The sequence below is a fragment of the Heloderma suspectum genome, chromosome 3 (assembly GCF_057233095.1).
Source record: "Heloderma suspectum isolate Gila_16-S chromosome 3, 16-S_ref, whole genome shotgun sequence".
In the NCBI taxonomy this organism is placed as follows: Eukaryota; Metazoa; Chordata; class Lepidosauria; order Squamata; family Helodermatidae; genus Heloderma; species Heloderma suspectum.
The window spans coordinates 38,300,879-38,319,010 of record NC_139460.1 but is presented as its reverse complement, the minus strand read 5'-3'; the positions used below and the strand labels follow the sequence as shown (position 1 = coordinate 38,319,010).

The 18,132-nt window shown below is 44.6% G+C and overlaps 1 protein-coding gene and 1 long non-coding RNA gene across 3 annotated transcripts in view; one reads left to right on the top strand and one right to left on the bottom strand.

Moving 5' to 3' along the window:
• The window catches only part of LOC146349565 (uncharacterized), a 28,605-nt gene extending 15,096 nt beyond the window's left edge, over positions 1 to 13,509 (bottom strand). Inside the window, exons 1-3 of the long non-coding RNA XR_014789019.1 lie at positions 13,240 to 13,509; positions 12,184 to 12,227; positions 8,985 to 11,287 (exon numbers count right to left, since the gene is read on the bottom strand). This is a non-coding gene — a long non-coding RNA (uncharacterized LOC146349565). The remainder of the gene's footprint in view (positions 1 to 8,984; positions 11,288 to 12,183; positions 12,228 to 13,239) is intronic.
• KATNAL1 (katanin catalytic subunit A1 like 1) overlaps positions 1 to 18,132 on the top strand; it is a 109,662-nt gene that overhangs the window by 23,559 nt on the left and 67,971 nt on the right. The window contains exons 1-2 of one of the 2 annotated variants that reach the window (XM_084842950.1): positions 11,284 to 11,553; positions 15,456 to 15,600. The exons of the other annotated variant lie outside the window; for it this stretch is intronic. Of the exons in view, the coding sequence (XP_084699076.1) occupies positions 11,404 to 11,553; positions 15,456 to 15,600 (295 nt within the window). The 5' untranslated portion in view covers positions 11,284 to 11,403. Of the gene's footprint in view, positions 1 to 11,283; positions 11,554 to 15,455; positions 15,601 to 18,132 lie in introns of those variants that run through there. 2 annotated transcript variants of the gene reach the window in all.

Sequence of the window (18,132 nt, the reverse complement as noted above, 5' to 3'; positions counted from 1 at the left end):
CATTAATAAAAATGTTGAAGAGCACTGGGCCCAGAACTGAGCCCTGTGGTAGCCCTCTTGTTACCTGCTGGGGTATGGGCGCCCTTGGCAGGTGCCCAACCATGCCTGCCCTTGACACTGTCCCTGTCCCTTTCTGCTTGCCATGCAGAAGGGGAGCTGTCTGCAGCTCACTGTGATATGTTTGCTAGACCCTTTGGAAATAAAATCACTCTTCTCTGGCCTAGCTAACTTAGCAACTGAATCAGAATCCAAGGCAGGAGTGACTCAGGATACTGCCCATTGTATGCCAAATAATATTCCTTTCTCTCCTCTGTACATAACAACTGCTTCTGCCTTAGACTATTTCCTTGTATCCAACACATAGTGCTAGCAAATAAGAATGTAAGATTGGCTCTAGAGATACATCAAACCACGCACCAATACAATTGTTAGTTTGTTCCCTTTGTTATGGGAATCTCCATCTAAACCAACTTGGAAATTGAATGTCTCTCTGAAGGTTTTTAAACCTCAAGTAATAATTCAGTTTTTAAAGATTAATTCACCCACAACCCCTCTAAAGAGTGCTATTGGACAGAGGGAGAGTAATGAGTCTTATAAAAAGAAAAATAGAATCCAAAATTTAATTAAACTGAAAGGACAGAAAACTGAGACTATTAAAAGCTTATGCTGCTTCACCATCCCTTGAACTTCTGAGACAAATACAAAGGCAATGTACAAAATTTTAAAAAATCTATACAGCTAAAGCCAAGTTTGTACTCATGCATAAAAAGTGTGCTGTGGAGGAGGGCAGGGGGAACAGGCTCGTACAGTATTTATAAACTGAGGTAAAGTCAGTCCCAACCATATATAAGGAGAAGGATATATATATAGATACGTTTAGAATGAATTTGCCATGGTAAAGGAACTATAAGAATAAAATGCATACCAAAATGACTGAGATGAACAAGCAATATAAACCACTTAATTCAAAATTATTCATTCCTACGGGAGAAGCAACACAAGAAGCAATTGATGCTTTCTTCAGATGTTGACTTGGGAGATTTGTACTCAAATCCCTATGCTCAGCCATTAAGCTCACTGGGTAACCTTGAGCCAGTTGTTATCTTTCAGCTTAATCTACCTTGCAAGCATGTTGTAAAGGAGGAATTATGTTTGCTGTCCTTAGCTTCTTGAAGGAACAGCAGGATAAAAAGTAGTAGTAGTAGTAGTAGTAGTAATTGCTATTATTATTAACAACAATATACAATTTCATTTTACAAAGTGTATTTTACAGAGTGTAGCTCCTACAATTGTTGCAGGTACAAATGAAGATGCTTCAGAAGCCATTACAAATAAAGGGGCGGGGGACAGGGGAATCTCAAAACTGGCGAAGAACTTGGGCACCAGATGGCTTCACAGCTGAATGGGTAAAACTTTCAGTAACATACTGATCCCTCAACTAGATATCATATATTTTATGTATTTATTTTGGGCGCAATCCTATTCAGATAGATGGCGGCCTCCAAACTCGGAGGCGACCGCCTATCCAAAGCAGGGCAGGAGAAGCATGGAGGGGATCATTCCCTCTGTTCTTCTCCTGCCCTGCATGTTCGGCTAGACAGCTGATTGTGGCTGTCTAGCTGCGGGAGGGCTGAGTGGGGGAGGAGGCTGCTGTATGACACATTGGATGTGTTGTACAGGCATTTCCACCTTCCCCGCCCCGGAATGCCCCTTTTCGGCTGCTCCGCACTCCTCTTGCAAGCGTGGAGGATGGGGCTGTCCTTTGCTGCCTCCGAGGCAGCACGGAAGTCGGGGGAGGTCGGTTCGTTGGGAACCAACTTCGGAGTGCGGGCTCTGAGGTTGATTCCCAGAAAACCAGATATCCTATGGCCATCTAGCTGCTGACTAGCGGCCATAGGATTGCTCCGTCCCAATATTTATATACTGCTCCACATCAAAAGAACTCAGAGCAGTGAACAACAAAGATAAAAGAATAAAACACCATGCTAAAACAATTACAACTTTTTAAAAGAAACAAATTCTGAATTTAATAACTCATGGCTGGTCTCTCAAGGAAGGCCTCCTGAAATAACAATATTTTCAGGAGGCACTGAAAGTAACACAACGTTGACACCTGCCTGACCTTTGAAAGCAGGGAGTTCCACAGGAACATATATAAAGAAGCTATGGATAAGAGAACATTTCTCCTAACCTTATATGAGGCTCACACCTCACAGTCCCTAAACTGAATAAAGATCAATCTTGATGTGACAGTTACAGATCCAGCTCACTAATGAACTACAATTCTAAAATATTTACTGTGTTATTGTACTGACTTTATTGTAACCTGCCCTGGGAACCTTTTTGGCTGAAGTGTGGTACAGAAGTGTTCCAAATAAAATAAAATAAATCTTGGTGGAAAGACAATCTTAATTATTATTAAAAGTATAATTAGTAACTATCAGTCTGTTTTCATTAGAGGCATTTGATAATATTTTTCCACTGATTCCTGGCCAACAGGATAACTAAAAATGTTTAAACCCAAGATCAAACTTAGAAACAAGAAGTTTTAAAATAGAAACAAAAGGTAGGTTTCCTAACAGCTGCAACAGCTTGTTCAAGATGGGAAGTTTTATAAAACGAGACCCTTTAGAGTATATTTAAAAATAGGATACAGAAAAGTAAGGCACTCTTCGGGCAACATCAAGTGCCAGAGCTTGCTGTATAATGTGCCAGGGCAGTAAGTTGTGCATACATATTGCCCAGACATCTTCCAGAATCCATGGATTTCATCATTCTGTCTAAAAACAAGTATTAACAGTTCCATCATGTACCCAAGCCACGTGGCACCAGCATCAACAAGATGTTAATAGTTCAACATTAAACAAAGGCTACTTCCATACTAGGCATTTAATGTGGAATTCACACACACTTTACAGGGGCTCCACATGAAATCATCATCCATTTGTAATCCTCCTGTTTTCCCATTTATTCTTCTATTTTTTTTACTACTGTGGAAAACATGACTCTTTAAAAAAAAGACATCAGTGGGGAGTCTACATGGAAACAGAATGAGAAGTGCTTTCTGGTTATATCCAGATTGTCATGAAATTGCTTTGGTCCGTCAGCAGCACGCAAAGCAAGAAAAGTGGGGTATACAGTACCTAAAAAACCGCTTTTACGGGCCACATGAAAGCACTTCCCATTCTATTTCCATGAAACCCCCATACTTCTGGGTTGGGTGGGCAGAGTAGAACGGAATGTCATCAACCCCATCCACCCTGCTCAGCAATTAGAGAGTCTTGTTCTCTGCCCCTGTCCACACTCCCTGCTCAGGGAAGTTTATAGGAAGTGTGGAATTAAGGCCCTGTAGTTTACCCCACTGTGGGAGATTAAAAGATACTGCACTATTGTCAATATGAAACACAGGCTGCAGACTGTAAATGAGTGGAACTGCTACTTTGCTGTTCTGACTCCTTGAAAATGTGCTCCCCAACCCCACCATCCCTGCTGCCTCAGTCTCTCGCTTGCTTGCTTGCTTGCTTGCTTGCTTGCAGAGGAGGGCTATTGATTATACAAGCCCCACCCCTGTTTCCCTCAGGCAAGACAATCTGGACAGTATGAGGCGATTATGTCTGAGGAAGAGGCGGTGATTTTATGAATGGGAAACATGGGCTGCAGACTGTGAATGAGTGGAGCAATTAATTCCGTGTTCTGACTCCTCGAAAATGCATAACTATGGTATTATGAATGGGAAAGGCAGGCTGCTTTTTTGTGAACTGCCCAGAGAGCTTTGGCTATTAGGCGGTATAGAAATGAAATAAATAAATAAATGCTTACAGTGAATAGGCCAAGAGGCTACTGTGATAAAATGAAAGGATGACGCAGCAGAAAGTGGGAAAGGAAGCCTGTGTCCAAAAGCAGCCTACTGCGAATGGAGAAAAAGAGGGAAGATGGGGGGAGGCGCAGCTCCACCCCTTCAGGCTTGCCCAGGACTTGATGGGGGGCGATGGGACACACTGCAGCAGAATCACTTGGGAGCTGCTTTAAGTAAAAAAAACCCAAACACTAAAAGGAGTTTCTGAAAATGCGGCTTTTCCAGAGGGAAGCTGCAAGGTGGCTGCAGATTGGTGACAGCACCATCTGTCGAGAATGATCCTGACATGCTGTCGCCCCACGCTAAATCAGCCATGTAGATTGGGCCCAGAAGCAAAGCATAATCCAATGTTAGTTCTATGTAGAGTAGACCCATTGAAATGAAGGAGACTTAAGTTAGTTATCACTAACTTAGGACCCATTCAGTGTGTCTACTTTATGTAGGACTAACACTGGATACCACCTACACTCTCCACAGGTGTGAATAGTACTTATCACTACTCTCCTGCCTTTTCAGGGTCTGTGGTGTTGACATTTGCAATGACATTCTGGGAGGTCAAGCCATTTTGCTATAATACTACATCTCATTTCCAGTGGTTTTGCAGCTGAGCACATCTCTGCTGCTTTTTTTCTGATCACCACCATTTCCAGCTATCTTTTTTTTTCTTTTGGCATTAGCATTTAGATCCACCCCTCTCTTTATTTTAATAAATAGCTGATGGTAGTGCAGGAAACAACAATGATCACAATAGCTGAGATGTTTTACGGCAGCACACATGCTAGATATTTGCAGGAGAGCAGAAAATCTATGACCAGCTCCACAGTAGTCAGTAGCATCACTTTATGGTGGCATGGCAGTGACCCTGGACAGCCGTCTTCCATGAAATGTTGTTAAGGGTGCAATCCTATGCATGTATAGGCAGAAAAAAAGTCCTACAATTCCCAGTGTTCCCCAGCCAGCAATAGTGACTGGCTGGGGAATGCTGCAATCTGATTTTAAAGGTTTTAATTCTCTATTTCAACAAATTATTATTATTTTCTCCCCTTTTTATTGCTCACCGCTCTGATATTTCAATGGATGCAGAGTGGCATATAAAGTTTGCAAAGAAATAAATGAGGCAAGACCGATGAAAATGACTGAATTTAAGGTGGTGTCTTTCATTCTCGTTAATTCCTGGAAAACGAACTCTCTCTTCACCAGCATACTTGTCAAGAAATCCATTCCCCTGCTGAGGCCTAGCTGCCTGTAGAAACTGCCTTTCATAAAGATGGACCTGCATGCATTAATTAAACCACCTGTGTTATTTGCCAGAATTAGACTGACTGAGTTCAGCTGGGCTTTTCACTGCCTGCTACCCTCCTGGAAACTGAGGAAGTTATCCAGCCCAACAGTGATTGGCTATGGAGGCTCACCTCACATTTGTCAAGAGCCAAGGGCGGGAGTGGAATAAAGCCAGGCAGGGCTACTCTTGCCTTTTGGTCTTCATTTTGGGTTTTGGTTTTGTGTTCTTTATGATCTTCAGTCTTTGTCCGCTAACTGGCTTTCCGGCCTGTGAGGTTTTGGATCCTGAATTCGGCCCTGTCCTATCAGAAGACCATTACTTAGGTGAAGTATAGGATAAGGCTAGGTAGTGCTTTGTTATTTTTGGCCTGCAGCATTGTTTCAAAGTTTCTCTGATATTTTTATCCCTTATTACCCCTTCCTTATTGTAAATAAATGTCACATCTATTTCAAAGGCTGTGTACGCTTTATTCTACCTAAGCCTCAGTACTAAATTCAGAGCCTTCTTTCTGCTTGGTCTTGTTACTGTTTTGAGTTTTAGGCTTGGGACTTGAAATAGAGGGTGCGAGCTTGAACCCTCATTTCTGTGCCCCAAGTGTTTCCTGTATGGTCTGAGAATCCCCGGCTCAGGCTGAAGTGGATGTTAAGGGGTGGTGGCAGCCTACTGACTATTTGTTTGTCCCTGTCTACGCTGCAGGGAGTTTGGGAAAACTCCTCTCCCTTCACTGTTGTTGTTGTTGTTCAGTCGTTCAGTCGTGTCCGACTCTTCGTGACCCCATGGACCATAGCACGCCAGGCCTTCCTGTCCTGCGCTCTCTCCCGGAGCGTGCTCAAGTTCATATTCATTGCATCCGTGATGCTATCTAGCCATCTCATCCTCTGCCGTCCCCTTCTCCTTTTGCCTTCAGTCTTTCCCAGCATCAGGGTCTTTTCCAGGGAGTTTTCTCTTCGCATTAGGTGGCCAAAATATTGGAGCTTCAGCTTCATTATCTGTCCTTCCAATGAGCACTCAGGGTTGATTTCCTTTAGGACCCTTCACTGTAGCTGACCCAATTTCTTACGTTCTCTAGTCCACACTCAGTATCCATGGTCTGTGTTTTTCAGAGATCCACAAACCTACTGCTGTTGTGTTGCTATATTCTCCAATTACCTAACCTACTGAATCCTTAGACTTTTGCTGCTAGTGGCAGTAGGCAACCATTTAATGGAGTGGAATAGAACAATGGAAGGGGAGAAAAAGGTCTAGGACTGAAGGGTGGTACGATGCCATTGTGAGGGTGGATGCAGAAAGTGAGGTAAGTATACAGGCCTTTGGGACTGGTGACCCCGGAAAAATATTAAAATGGTCCCAGACTCAGAGCATCTGAACCTGGCAGGACCTTCTTACCCATTCAACATTACTATCTTGTTTGTCACCTCCATTCCCACAGCTTTTTTGTCCTCCCACAAGCTTCCATCTTTAGAAAGAATGGGGAGGGAGAAGAAATTATGCTAAGCAGGGCTGGGCTGAGATACTCTGTGACTGAGGAAAAAATAAACCCATCCTGTCTAACATCGGAGTTGTTGGGCATGGAAGTCTTCACCACCAACCCACACAGTGCTGTTGACTATGAGACCTCCCCTCATAGCTCTTATGCACACCTGTTCCTTAGCCCCACCAGCTGTCTGTGGCATACTTTGCACCCCCACCCCCACCCCCGGCCTCTCATTGAACTTCAGCTTGCACTGGGTGGCCACTGCTCACTTACCAAGACTCAGTGGCCCGGTCCTGAGAATATTGGCTTTCCCCTGTTGTAGTGGTACCCTAACAATGCACTAGGAAGACTGCAGAAGGGATTTGCCAGAGGCAGCCAGTGGGCAACATGTAGAAGAACCGATCCCCAAACTGTTTGCTAGGCTTTAGTTACCGATTGTGACTTAAATTGTTAAGGTTTTCTGTTCTGTACTAAGGTCTGCTTTCTGAGTGAAGCCTTGTAGTCAGTCGTAGGAAATGAGGGAGGTCGCCATATATTAAGTCATATTATTTGTTCATCTAGCCCATGTTTCGGAGCTAGATGAACTCTCTCTCCCCGGGCCAGAAGCAGCAGGTGTTGCCCTCAACCACTTCCTGATTCTTCCCAGGAAGCACAACCCACTGAGGCCGAATCCAGTACTACTTTTATATTGTTAGAGCCCAGTATTGTCTACCTGTGGCTGGCAGTGACACTCCAGAGCCTAGCAGAAGTTTTTCAAATCGTCTGCTATATAATCCTTTTTTCAATGGGAAATTCCAGGGATTGAACCTGGAAGCAAAACATGTGGTGCTCTACCATTGAAGTACGGTCCCTCCCCGACGATTAATTTCAGGCAGGGATTTTCCTCCCTCTCTTGCGCTCTGTGCCCTCTCCCTCCTACACCTGCACTATCCTTTCTCTCTCTCTGGACCCCTTGCATTACCCCAGTGCCTCCCTCCTTGCTGCTGCCCCCCAAGCCTATCTGAACACCATTCAGCCAGGTGGATGCCAACCCACAGTAACTCTGTCTTGTCTGCACTGAGTCTCTGTTTGTCCTCATTCCATCCATTACTGTGTCCAAGTACTAAGTACCAAGCACTAAGAATGCCTCTGAGCCCTAGCTGGGCCCAGAGGTATGCCGAGGAAATGAAGATGGAGGGTGGCACTTTGCTTTGCAGTGTGCCTGGCTGCCAGGTTAAACAATGGTTTAAAATTATAATAAATGAATAAATTTGGAAGGGGCAAGGGACCTCTTGGACGCCAAGGGGAGGTGTCTATGGGCATGCCAGCACACATGGCACCTTGTATCAGGGAAGGCAAGTCTGAAAACTGGTATGGTTATTTCTGTGGGTGCATGCCACCTGAGTATAATTAGGTACGTTTAAAAAAAAAATCCTTGACAATTTTGTCAGCAACTTGAAAAAAAGATGTTTTTTATTTAATTATTGTATTTATAAAGCACTGTTAAAAAGAGTTATGAGTGAGGCATCTAGGAGGAGTTTGGGAGGATGAACTAAGGTGTCGATGTGTGGTACTGGGATGAGGCATTTGGAAGGGGTATAGGTGAAGCTTTGAGTACCTTTAAGTATAGTTTGTTGAAACAAGCCAGTTTCATAATCCTTGGTTTGAAGTAGGCTTTCTTCAAACAAACCATAATTAATATTAGCCACAGTTTATCCGGTTCAGAGAAAACTAAAAGCTGTGGTAATTAAAACCAGAAGCGAAAGCTTCCAAACTTCTCTTGGTTGCGTGGGAGGAGAGGGGAAGAGGGAACATGGGAGCCCAAGGCTCACTGTGGCTCGTTCCTATCATGACAAATCTTGGTTTATCGTGACATCTGAATGCAGCCTCTGTTGCTTCACTGAAATTACATGGGGAGTAGAGCTACTATTTTGCATCAAGATAATTCAGATACATTTCTTCTTCGATGTAGTTAGACTCAGGTTTCACGTTTCAGCAATGCATCATGCCTGTATTGAGTATGGGGAAGGATTCTGTATTTGTTATTTTAGTATTGTATTTCCCAAGCTGCTCTGGTGTATTTAACATGACTAACAGCAGGACCTCCTATGCACAATTTTCTGCTTTTGCACTAAGATTGGAGTTTGCTGTTAGAGAAACTGACTAATTATTTTAATTAGACCAAGAGGCCGAAAGTAGTTGTATCATATTTTGGAACTGTTTCTACTATTGCTTTGGTGTGTGCAAAACTCTGTAAAAAACCTCTTATGGTGATTCCAGTTGAAAATCTATATTTACAATATTTTCAAATTCTTCTTAGTACCTGTGCTTACATAGCAAAATTAGCCTAATCAGCACAGCATCAGTAAATAATTATTTGTAAACATCCATACCATTTTCTATTCTTCTTCTTCGTCTTCTTCTTCCGTATTTCAAACTTGTTATTCAAAGGCTTTAGATGGTTTCTCCCCCTCCTACAGCTCAGTATTGGAATACAGGCAGGATATCCATAAAGAACGATGAAGGTTCATTCCACATGCTCTCTTGGTAGAGTATATTTTATTTAACAGTGCCATCGCCCACTAAATGCTCTTCACTAAGATCCATATATTTAATTTGTAATTAATTATTGATTTAATTGTACTCATTAAGCCACATAACCTTATTTGTTTTATTTTTCTTCATTTAATGTCTGTCTACATCTCCATCCTACAATGAATTAGCTTTTTAATTACATTTCTTCCACTATTTTTTTTTTTAGGAAGACTGTGCTGACAGTGTTGCTTTCTTAGTATAAGGAAATATGTGCGTTGCACAGTTCTTAATGTTCCAAAGCATCTTGTATCCCAGGCTTAGCAAATACATGGAAATGAAAGCAAAGGGGTCATTGCCTGAAAGTCACCCTACAGATGAAAACCAGAACCAAATAAAATCATTCTTGTTCATCATGATCAGTTTGAAATTGATGCTGTGCAAAACCACTGGAGGAAACCTCAAAAGATCTTGCATAGAAAAAATGGTGATAGAGAAGAGCAGCTTTTTAATAAGCTGGTGAGCATTTTTGCCATCCTGATCACTCATCGCTCCTTTTTAAACTTCTCCATCTTTGCCATGAGAGGAAACATTTTCAATACCCATTGTTACAACACTGGCCATAGAATCATAGAATAGTAGGGTTGGAAGGAGCCTACAAGACCATCGAGTCCAACCCCCTGCTCAGTGCAGGAATCCAAGTCAGAGCATCCCTGACAGATGGCCGTCCAGCCTCATCTTAAATGCCTCCAGTGTGGGAGAGCCCACCACCACCCTAGGTAATTGGTTCCATTGTCGTATTGCTCGAACAGTCAGGCAGTTTTTCCTAATGTTCAGCCGGAATCTGGCTTCCTGTCACTTGAGCCCATTATTCCGTGTTCTGCACTCTGGGATGATCGAGAAGAGATCCTGTGACAACCTTTCAAGTACTTGAAGAGCGCTATCGTATCTCCTCTCAGTCCTCTCTTCTCAAGGCTAAACATGGCCAGTTCTTTCAGTTTCTCTTCATAGGGCTTTGTTTCCAGTCCCCTGATCATCTTTGTTGCCCTCGTCTGAACCCTCTCCAGTTTCTCTGCATAAGGAATTTGTCTGCCAAGGAATTAAAATGTACAGCTTTGCCAATTTTGCATGCACACTGATACTTCTGCAGTTTCCTCTTCTGAGCTCCTAGTGTAGGATCAGATGCTTCTGCAGAGGGGACTATAACTTGCTGGATGATATTGGGCCTGTGGTATGATAGAAAGGCAAACTTCAGAACGCCTGGTGAGCCTGCAGAAGCCCCTCAGATCCTGCCCACTACCTTAAATCAGGAGTGGGAACCTCTGAACCTAGGGGCCCACTCCCCCAGATGGCTGTATACCTTCCCCTGGCCTCACGCCTTTTCCCCAGCCGCTGATCATTTGGTGGTTTCCCAGCTTTGTGCAGTTTTTCCCCATTCTGAAAGGTTGAACTGCCTCTCCTAAGGCTTCGTTACTGGCAGTCAGAGCTTCAAGCTACAATATGCTGGTGTTTTTTGTATTTTGGGCCCCACAACTTTTGTCATTGGCCTGGCCCCTCCATCGGAATGCAGCCCTGAGAGTTTCTCTGAGATGGAATCCAGCCCTTGGACTGAAAGAGGTTCTGCGGCCCTGGGTTTAATAGCGCACCACCATTTGTGCCATTACAATGGTCTTTATGCACTTGCTAGTTTATTGCATTATACATATTTACAATAAAGGCATTCCCTGCCTGAAGTTACTAAAAAAAAATCCTTTGGTAAATATCCTTCTGTGTATAACTGAGGATTAATTATCTTCTACTCTGCCTGAGGAAGTGTTCTGTGTAATTCAAAAGCTTGCATGAACAAAAGTTGTGGTCCGGTCATGGGAATCCACATGACCTATCTGAAAAATGCTGCTTGCATTGTAGGAAATCCTCTTTTTGTAAGGCTTATGTACTTACTGACTGACACTTTTCTCTTTCCCCCAAGTTATTTTCTGTTATGAAATAAAAGCCTCTGAGCAAAGTCCTGTTGCTTCACAATTCAACTCTCTCCCGTCGCAGAAGGCTTGCTGTCTGATTTCTTGCTCTGAGGAGATTAGACAGAGTGTCTTAAGGGAAATAAAACGACAACCGCAGAGCGCTTTGCACGTCACTCAAATGCTCTTCTCTCCTGCTTTGAGGCCTTAAAAAGAAGAAAAAAAAGAAAAAAACAAGGAAGGAAGCTTGAGGCTGGTGGCTTGGCAGGTGCAAAGCCTTTTCAGGCAAACATCTGTTTTAGTGGTAGCTCTGGGCCAATGCATGAAAGCAGAATGCCTCCCTCCCTTCCCCTTTTTTTTTACTGCTTTACAGACTCCGAGGTTCCTGAAGAAAACACCCAGGCTGCCATTTCACTCAGGCTTGCCCATTCAGACTTTGCACTGTCATATCTGTACAGGGGGATTACCAAAGGTGAGGATTCCTTCCTGTTAGACCAGTAACCGTGTAGTACAGCTGTTTCTCTGCTAAATAATAGGGAGGCTTTGGCAACTGCATATGTATGCAGGCACAAAACTGGTGGCAAATCCCCTCCTGCCCCAATGAAGAAGCCTTTGTAAAGGCTTTTATCTTATTTTAAACAGTACAGGTGCAATGTGGTATAGTGCAGTAACGTTGACTGTTGAAATTCAGTTTCCTTAAGGTTGCTCAATAGAGATTATTACTAAGGATGGTCTTCTTACCCAAGCGTTCTGGTGTCTGATGCCCATGTGAAGTAGGGCTTTATTTAAAAGGGTGCTTCAGTAAGGGAAAAGCAAAACTTTAATTTTTGTGAACCACCCAGAGAGCTGCGGCTTCTGGGCGGTATTGAAATGAAATAAATAAATAAAATAAAATAGCTGAACATGATGTATGTAATGCAAACTGAAAATAAATACACAGAGGGCTTCTTCACATGGAGATTTTATCCTGCTATTGAGACTGCTCACTCATGGAAGTCTGTGGGCCCTTTAGATGACGTCATGAACCTCCAGCGCGTCTCCCGCACTAAATGACCTCTATTCCATTTTTAAATAGATCAGAGATAATGAGGTATGAAATTACCCTGCTTGTGCTCCGCTTGAGTTCCCTCCATGAAAAAGGAAAAGCTGCAAGAAGAGGAGCGAGATCAATGAATCATATGGAAGACTCAGATATGGGGAAGAAGGAGGGGGAAAGGAAGCACGTGCAAAGGGAGCCCGTTGTGATCCTGCATTTGAAATGGAAGCAGAAAGCCCCGTTATAAATGCGGGATTTTAGGCTAGTGTAGAGATGCTCAGAGATTGATGGGAGTAATTGTATCCTATTGATCCAGTCAAACCTTCATATGGTCTCTGTTTTCTTTTTTCACCCTTTTTTTTTTTACTACCTTACATACCTTAGGAATGGGCAACCTTTTTTCCTTTGACAGCTACAATCCCTCATGGGTATTCTGTTGGGGCTGCATGTCAGCAGTGGGTGATGCCCCAGCAGTGGGCAGGATTAGAGCCAAAAGTGGGTGGGTCACCGCTTTTCCTTCCACTGCCTTTTCTCTCTCTCTCTCTTCCTCTTCCCCTGGCTGCCAGGAAAGGGACAGGTTGCGCTTGCCAGATGTCAGACAAAAGCTCTCTTCATGATCGCATGAAGAGAGCTTTTGAAATCAGGCTGAGGGCTGCATGAAATTAGGCTGGAGGCCAAATATGGGCTTAGGGCCATAGGTTGCCCACCCCGATCTATTACCTTTCCGACAATCTAATCTATGGCAGTCGAGCTTAAAATAATGCAGCAGAAGTGCTGTTTTGTTTGGCGGAGAGGCAGGCCCATTAGTGGGATGGCAGTCTGCTGCCAGTGGTCAGCCCCGGTGCATTTATGCCATTGCTGCTGTCTCTCTGGCAGAGTTCCACCAGTGGTGGAGGTCAAAATGGGGAGTTCTGGGGTGGTGGGGTTGGGGGCGTATCAGGGGAGGCCATGAATATGCAAGATTCTAAGCCCCTTAGAATGCCTCCAAACAGGCCCTGAAAGTACACTGGCCTTGGAGCTGGTGTAGATTATTCCCTTTCATTGTAGTCAATGGGGACAGGGGGTGGGGTGCAGGTGGGAGAGAAGGCAAAATGGAAGAAAAACAACATAGAAACAGCCTACCCATCCTCTCCTTGTTGCAGTGAGCCAGCAGGGCTTTGGATGTGGCAGTTGCTCTGCCACAGTCTGTCCCTCCCACACAACCCCCCTCCCCCCAATAGGATCACTCTGTTACTTGCAAGAAGGTGCCTTAGCTTGCTGCAGCACATTTGTACCACATCCTGTCTCTTGTTCCTCACCACTCCTCTGTATGTGTGTTTGTTTACTGCAAAGATGTGAAGAGTGATGTGCAAAGGAGGGAGAATAACTTGCACCAAAGGGCCACTGAAGCACAGTAAGTCCCCCCTATGAAATGAAAGCAGAGGTTGTGATGTTGCAGCTTGAATTCCTCTAACCTGCTTTACGTCATTTATGCATTCTCCGTGCACTGTATTTCTTCTTCAAGGCACTAGGTGGCATTTGACTATGACATTAGTTGAAAAATTAGACAAACTCCCAGTCCTACATCCTTGAAAAATTAGACAAACTCCCAATCCTACATCCTTTTATACAGGCCGAACTAGATGCAACATTAATTGCATGAACACAATTTTGACTTGCGCATTTTTGTTATGTAAATAGCGGCCCCCTCAGGACCATGATGATGGGGAGGGGAAGTTTAATTCATTCTCCCCCTGCCAGGTCCTGCCACAAGTAGCTTCTCTAAAGCTGTTATTTGCATTTCAAAGGAAGTTTCCATGGGTACCAATGGGAAACTCTTTTGGAATGCAAGCAGCAGCTTCAGAGAGGTGATTTTTGTTGGGACTGCACAGGGAAAGAAAGGGTTAAATGGCCCCTCCCCTATCTCAGGCATCCCAAGGCTACTATTTACTTAACAAAAAAAAATTGCATGCAACAAAAAACTGACCATGCAACTAACTGTGAGCATCTCTACACCAGCCTAAAATCCCATATTTAAAACAGGGCTTTCTGCTTCTGTTTTAAATGCAGGATCACAACGGACTCCCTTTGCACGTCCTCCCCTTTCCTCCTTATCTGAGTCTTCCGTATGTTTAATAGATCTTGCTCCTCTTCTTGTGGCTTTTCCTTTTTCACGGAGGGAACTCAAGCAGAACACAAGCAGGGTAATTTGATAACTCATGATCACTGATCTGTTTAAAAATGGAATAGAGGTCATTTAGTGCAGGAGTCGCCCTGGAGGTTCATGGCATCATCTAAAGGGCCCGCAAACTTCAGTGAGTGAGCAATCTCAATAGCTGGATAAAAGCTCTGTGTGAAGAAGCCCTGTATCTAGTTTGGCCCTTAGGCCCATTTATTCCAAACCAACTTCCAAGTAATTTGGTTTAGTAAGGATCAGTGTTGGCTCCAGGTTTCGGTGGGCCCTTGGGCAAGATACCCTCAATGGGCCCGTCTCACTGCCATTGTCACCAGCTGCAATTGCTTCTCATCTTCTTTCTCATCATTACTGCCACTCGCTTGCTTGCGGGGCAAAGAGCCAGTGAGCAAGTTGGCAGTAGCATCTCCTGCTCCTCCTTCTCACCACCACCATTGTCTGGGCCAGAGTGAGAGGCAGGTGAATAACAGGTTGCAATGGTGAAGAGGAGGAGCAACTTCAGGGGGCTTGCGTCAGGGGGTCCCTGCTGGGGTATGGGTCCTTAGCAGGTGCCCAACCATGCCTACCTTTGACACTGGCCTTGTTAGGAATGTACTCTTTGTCTTTTATTATTAAATACCAGTGTTCGGCTAAAATATATATCGGGCATTTTGTGACTGAGTCAAAATTTCCCACTGCTCTCTGAGATTGGCTGATGAGATACACCCCTAATCTTTCATTCTTCCCATGTCCTATCCCAAATCACACTTTACTTCCATTTTTTAAAAAATGAAAAATTACCACTTGGGCTTGTTAAGGAAGTTTGGAGCAGCCTAGCAGAATCAAAGAGGTTTAATGGTGCAATTCTTTATATGTCTGCTCGGAAGTACATCCAACTGAGTACAATAGGGCTTACTTCCAGGTAAATGGGTACAAGATCACAGTCTAACGCTTTCTTTCTTCATACCACCTCAGGCAGCACTTTGCTGACTTGGAATAGTGAAAGAAATAATACTGTTTTTGGTCAGGAAACGACAGAAGGGAAAGTGTTTTCAAATGAATAGTAACAGTGCGCCTTTGCTCAAAACCGTTCCAGGAGAACACTTGATCCACACTGATTACAGAGCTCCGAGTTCTGCAATGACATGGTGAGAGTTACAGCAAAGCATGCAATAATTTTTTGCAGAGACCGCCCACTAATCACCAAGAGCAGCTGCTGTTTTTTCAAGGCCTAGGGCGTGCATTCACTGGGGCCCTGGCCATATGGACTTATCAGGAGAGTGTGATAAGAAAAGAAACACCGCTACACTTTACACCACAAGGAAAAACAGGTGCTGTGAACCCATCTTGGAGTAATTGTTTTGGTGCCTGCCATAAAACAAGTATGATTTGCAGTGGGGGAGGAGATTTGCAGTTCTGACAACTTTCTCTCAAAGTTATTTGTAATTGTTACTGGTCTCTTTGGAAAATGTGGGCCATAAAACAAAACGTGGCTCTCATCTGCACTTGTATGAATCATCCACTCTCCAGTCCTCACTTTATTACTGTGGGAATCATTTCAGATGGATGTAGCTTGCTTTCAAGACCAGTGTGGCAAAGCTTAGGAGGTGATGGATGTTAGGCAGTGTCAGGCAGGGCGGCCCTCCTGTGAAGCAGGGTGAGGTGCCTGCATCGGGTGGCAGAGTGGGAGGAATGGAGAATTGCGCCACACTGCTCCCCCTCCCCCCACAAGGAGGGCCCACCACTGCAGCCCTGCTGCCTCCAGCAGGTGCTCTGGAGAACCCCGTCAGCTGCTCTCCTGCCGTGGCATTTGCTGCAGCGTGAGAGTGGCCAGTGGGGCTCCCTGGAGCAGTTACCCACCCTCTGTTTACCACATTGTATGTCCACCTTCCCCTTATGTTTGCCAACATGTGGCCGGACGAAGGTACAGGGCTTTCACGAGATGTGATGCGATGCAAGCGGCACCTTGCGTTGTCTCCTGCCTGAGGCGGCGAGAGAGGTTGTCCAGGGCTGGTGTCAGGACCCAAGCATAGGACGGCAGTGTGTGGTGGTGGTGCACTTTCCCAGGGCCTGGAGAATCCAGGCTGGAACCCCACTCCCAAGAGCAAAGAAACTGAGGCTAAACTGCAGATCACGCCTGAGGATATTCATGGAAACTTATTTCCCTGCATTGCCCAGATCTTGTAAGATTGGCTGGAGCCAATCCAAAGCAGTGTTAGAGCAGAACAAGCAACATTCTGAGCAGTGAGTTGCCGGCCTTCTCTAGAACAGAGAGGATTTGTGCAGTTAAACCAGGAATTGCTGTTTGAGGGACAGGGAGAGTTGTGCTTCCCTCTCTCTGTGACATTCAAACTGAAGAACTACTAGTCCCAGAGTTCCTTGGGCACAGGCAGGAGGGCGGGACAACTAATGGGAGTGACAAAGCACAGGGACATTGATCCCAGGAAAAATGGGAGCCTATGCTTCTGATAGGATTTACAGCATCAAAATAAAGGTGTGTAAATGTCTAGTTCACACACACAAACACATAACCCCTGCCCCAGAACCCACGGACATACCCTATTGCCATGCCTGGTGAATAATACAGCATTCTACTACAGGGTAAGAATAGTTAAGGGCGCAATCCTATCGAGATAAGCGGCCGCGGCCGAACTCAGAGGTGACCACCTATCCTAAGCAGGGCAGGAGAAGCATGGCGGGGATCGTGCCCTCCGTGCTTCCCCTGCCCTGCTTTTTTGGCTAGACAACTGATTGCGGCTGTCTAGTCACAGGAGCACGGAGCGGGGAAGGAGGCTGCTGTACGATACATTGGATGTGCGGTACACGCAGCTACATCCCCCCGCCCCGGAACGCCCCCAGCCACGCCCCTTTTGGCCCCTCTTGCGAGTGAGGAGGATGGGGCTGTTCCATGCTGCCTCTGAGGCAGTGCAGAACTGGAGGTAGGTCAGTTTTCTGGGAATCAACCTCGGAGCAGAGGCTCCAAGGTTGGTTCCTGGAAAACGGTATACCCTGTGGCTGTCTAGTTGCTGTCTAGCAGCCACAGGATTGCTCTTTAGGCCACCTAGCAATTTTGTCTATAGAATGTTAATGTGGAAGAGAAACTGACATAGGGGAGATAATGTGTGATGTTGCAATGAAGAAGCCTGGAAGAATAAAGCTTTAACATGAATGGATGCTGGTGCTGGGCCTGACTATGGATTTCACTTGTGTATCTAATTCTGAAACGCATGTAGCATATTGTTTTATTTCCTTCCCCTCAATGCAACAACCTAAAGTACATAGAAAACACAAGGCCCTAGGAAGTATCCCAATGTCAAGTTACATTCCAGGTAGTTTGGTTCAAAGGTTTTGGCTTTAAATAGAACAACTCCCAATCCGTTCCATCAGGCTATAGAAGAGGAAGAGACAGGAAGTAGGGCTACATCAGCAGCTCAGCTGAGAAACCAACCATTTTTGGCTTCACCTCTCTTTGAGCTGTTTCCATTCCAGATGGTCATGATGAGAAGACCAACAACATCCAGCTGTATTATAGGCATTACATCTGGTTGGTAGGAAAACCTTGATGATATTAAGAATCAGTGCTTGAGTTTTCTTGTTTTCCTTTTCCCTCATTCCATTTTCCTTTTGTGTCATGTCTCTTTTAGAGTGTAAGCTTAAGGACAGGGACTGTCTTGTGTTTATTCAACTGTAAGCTGTTCTGGGAGCCTTTCTGGCTGAAGAGCAGGGTATCGGTGCAACAAAGAAATAAGGGCCAAACTACATGTGATGTGGATGTTCCATGCTCAGATCTCCTAGGTCCTTTTTTGAAGCTTATAAGCAGCCCTGTAATTAATTAATTAATTAATTAATTATGTGAATCGGCT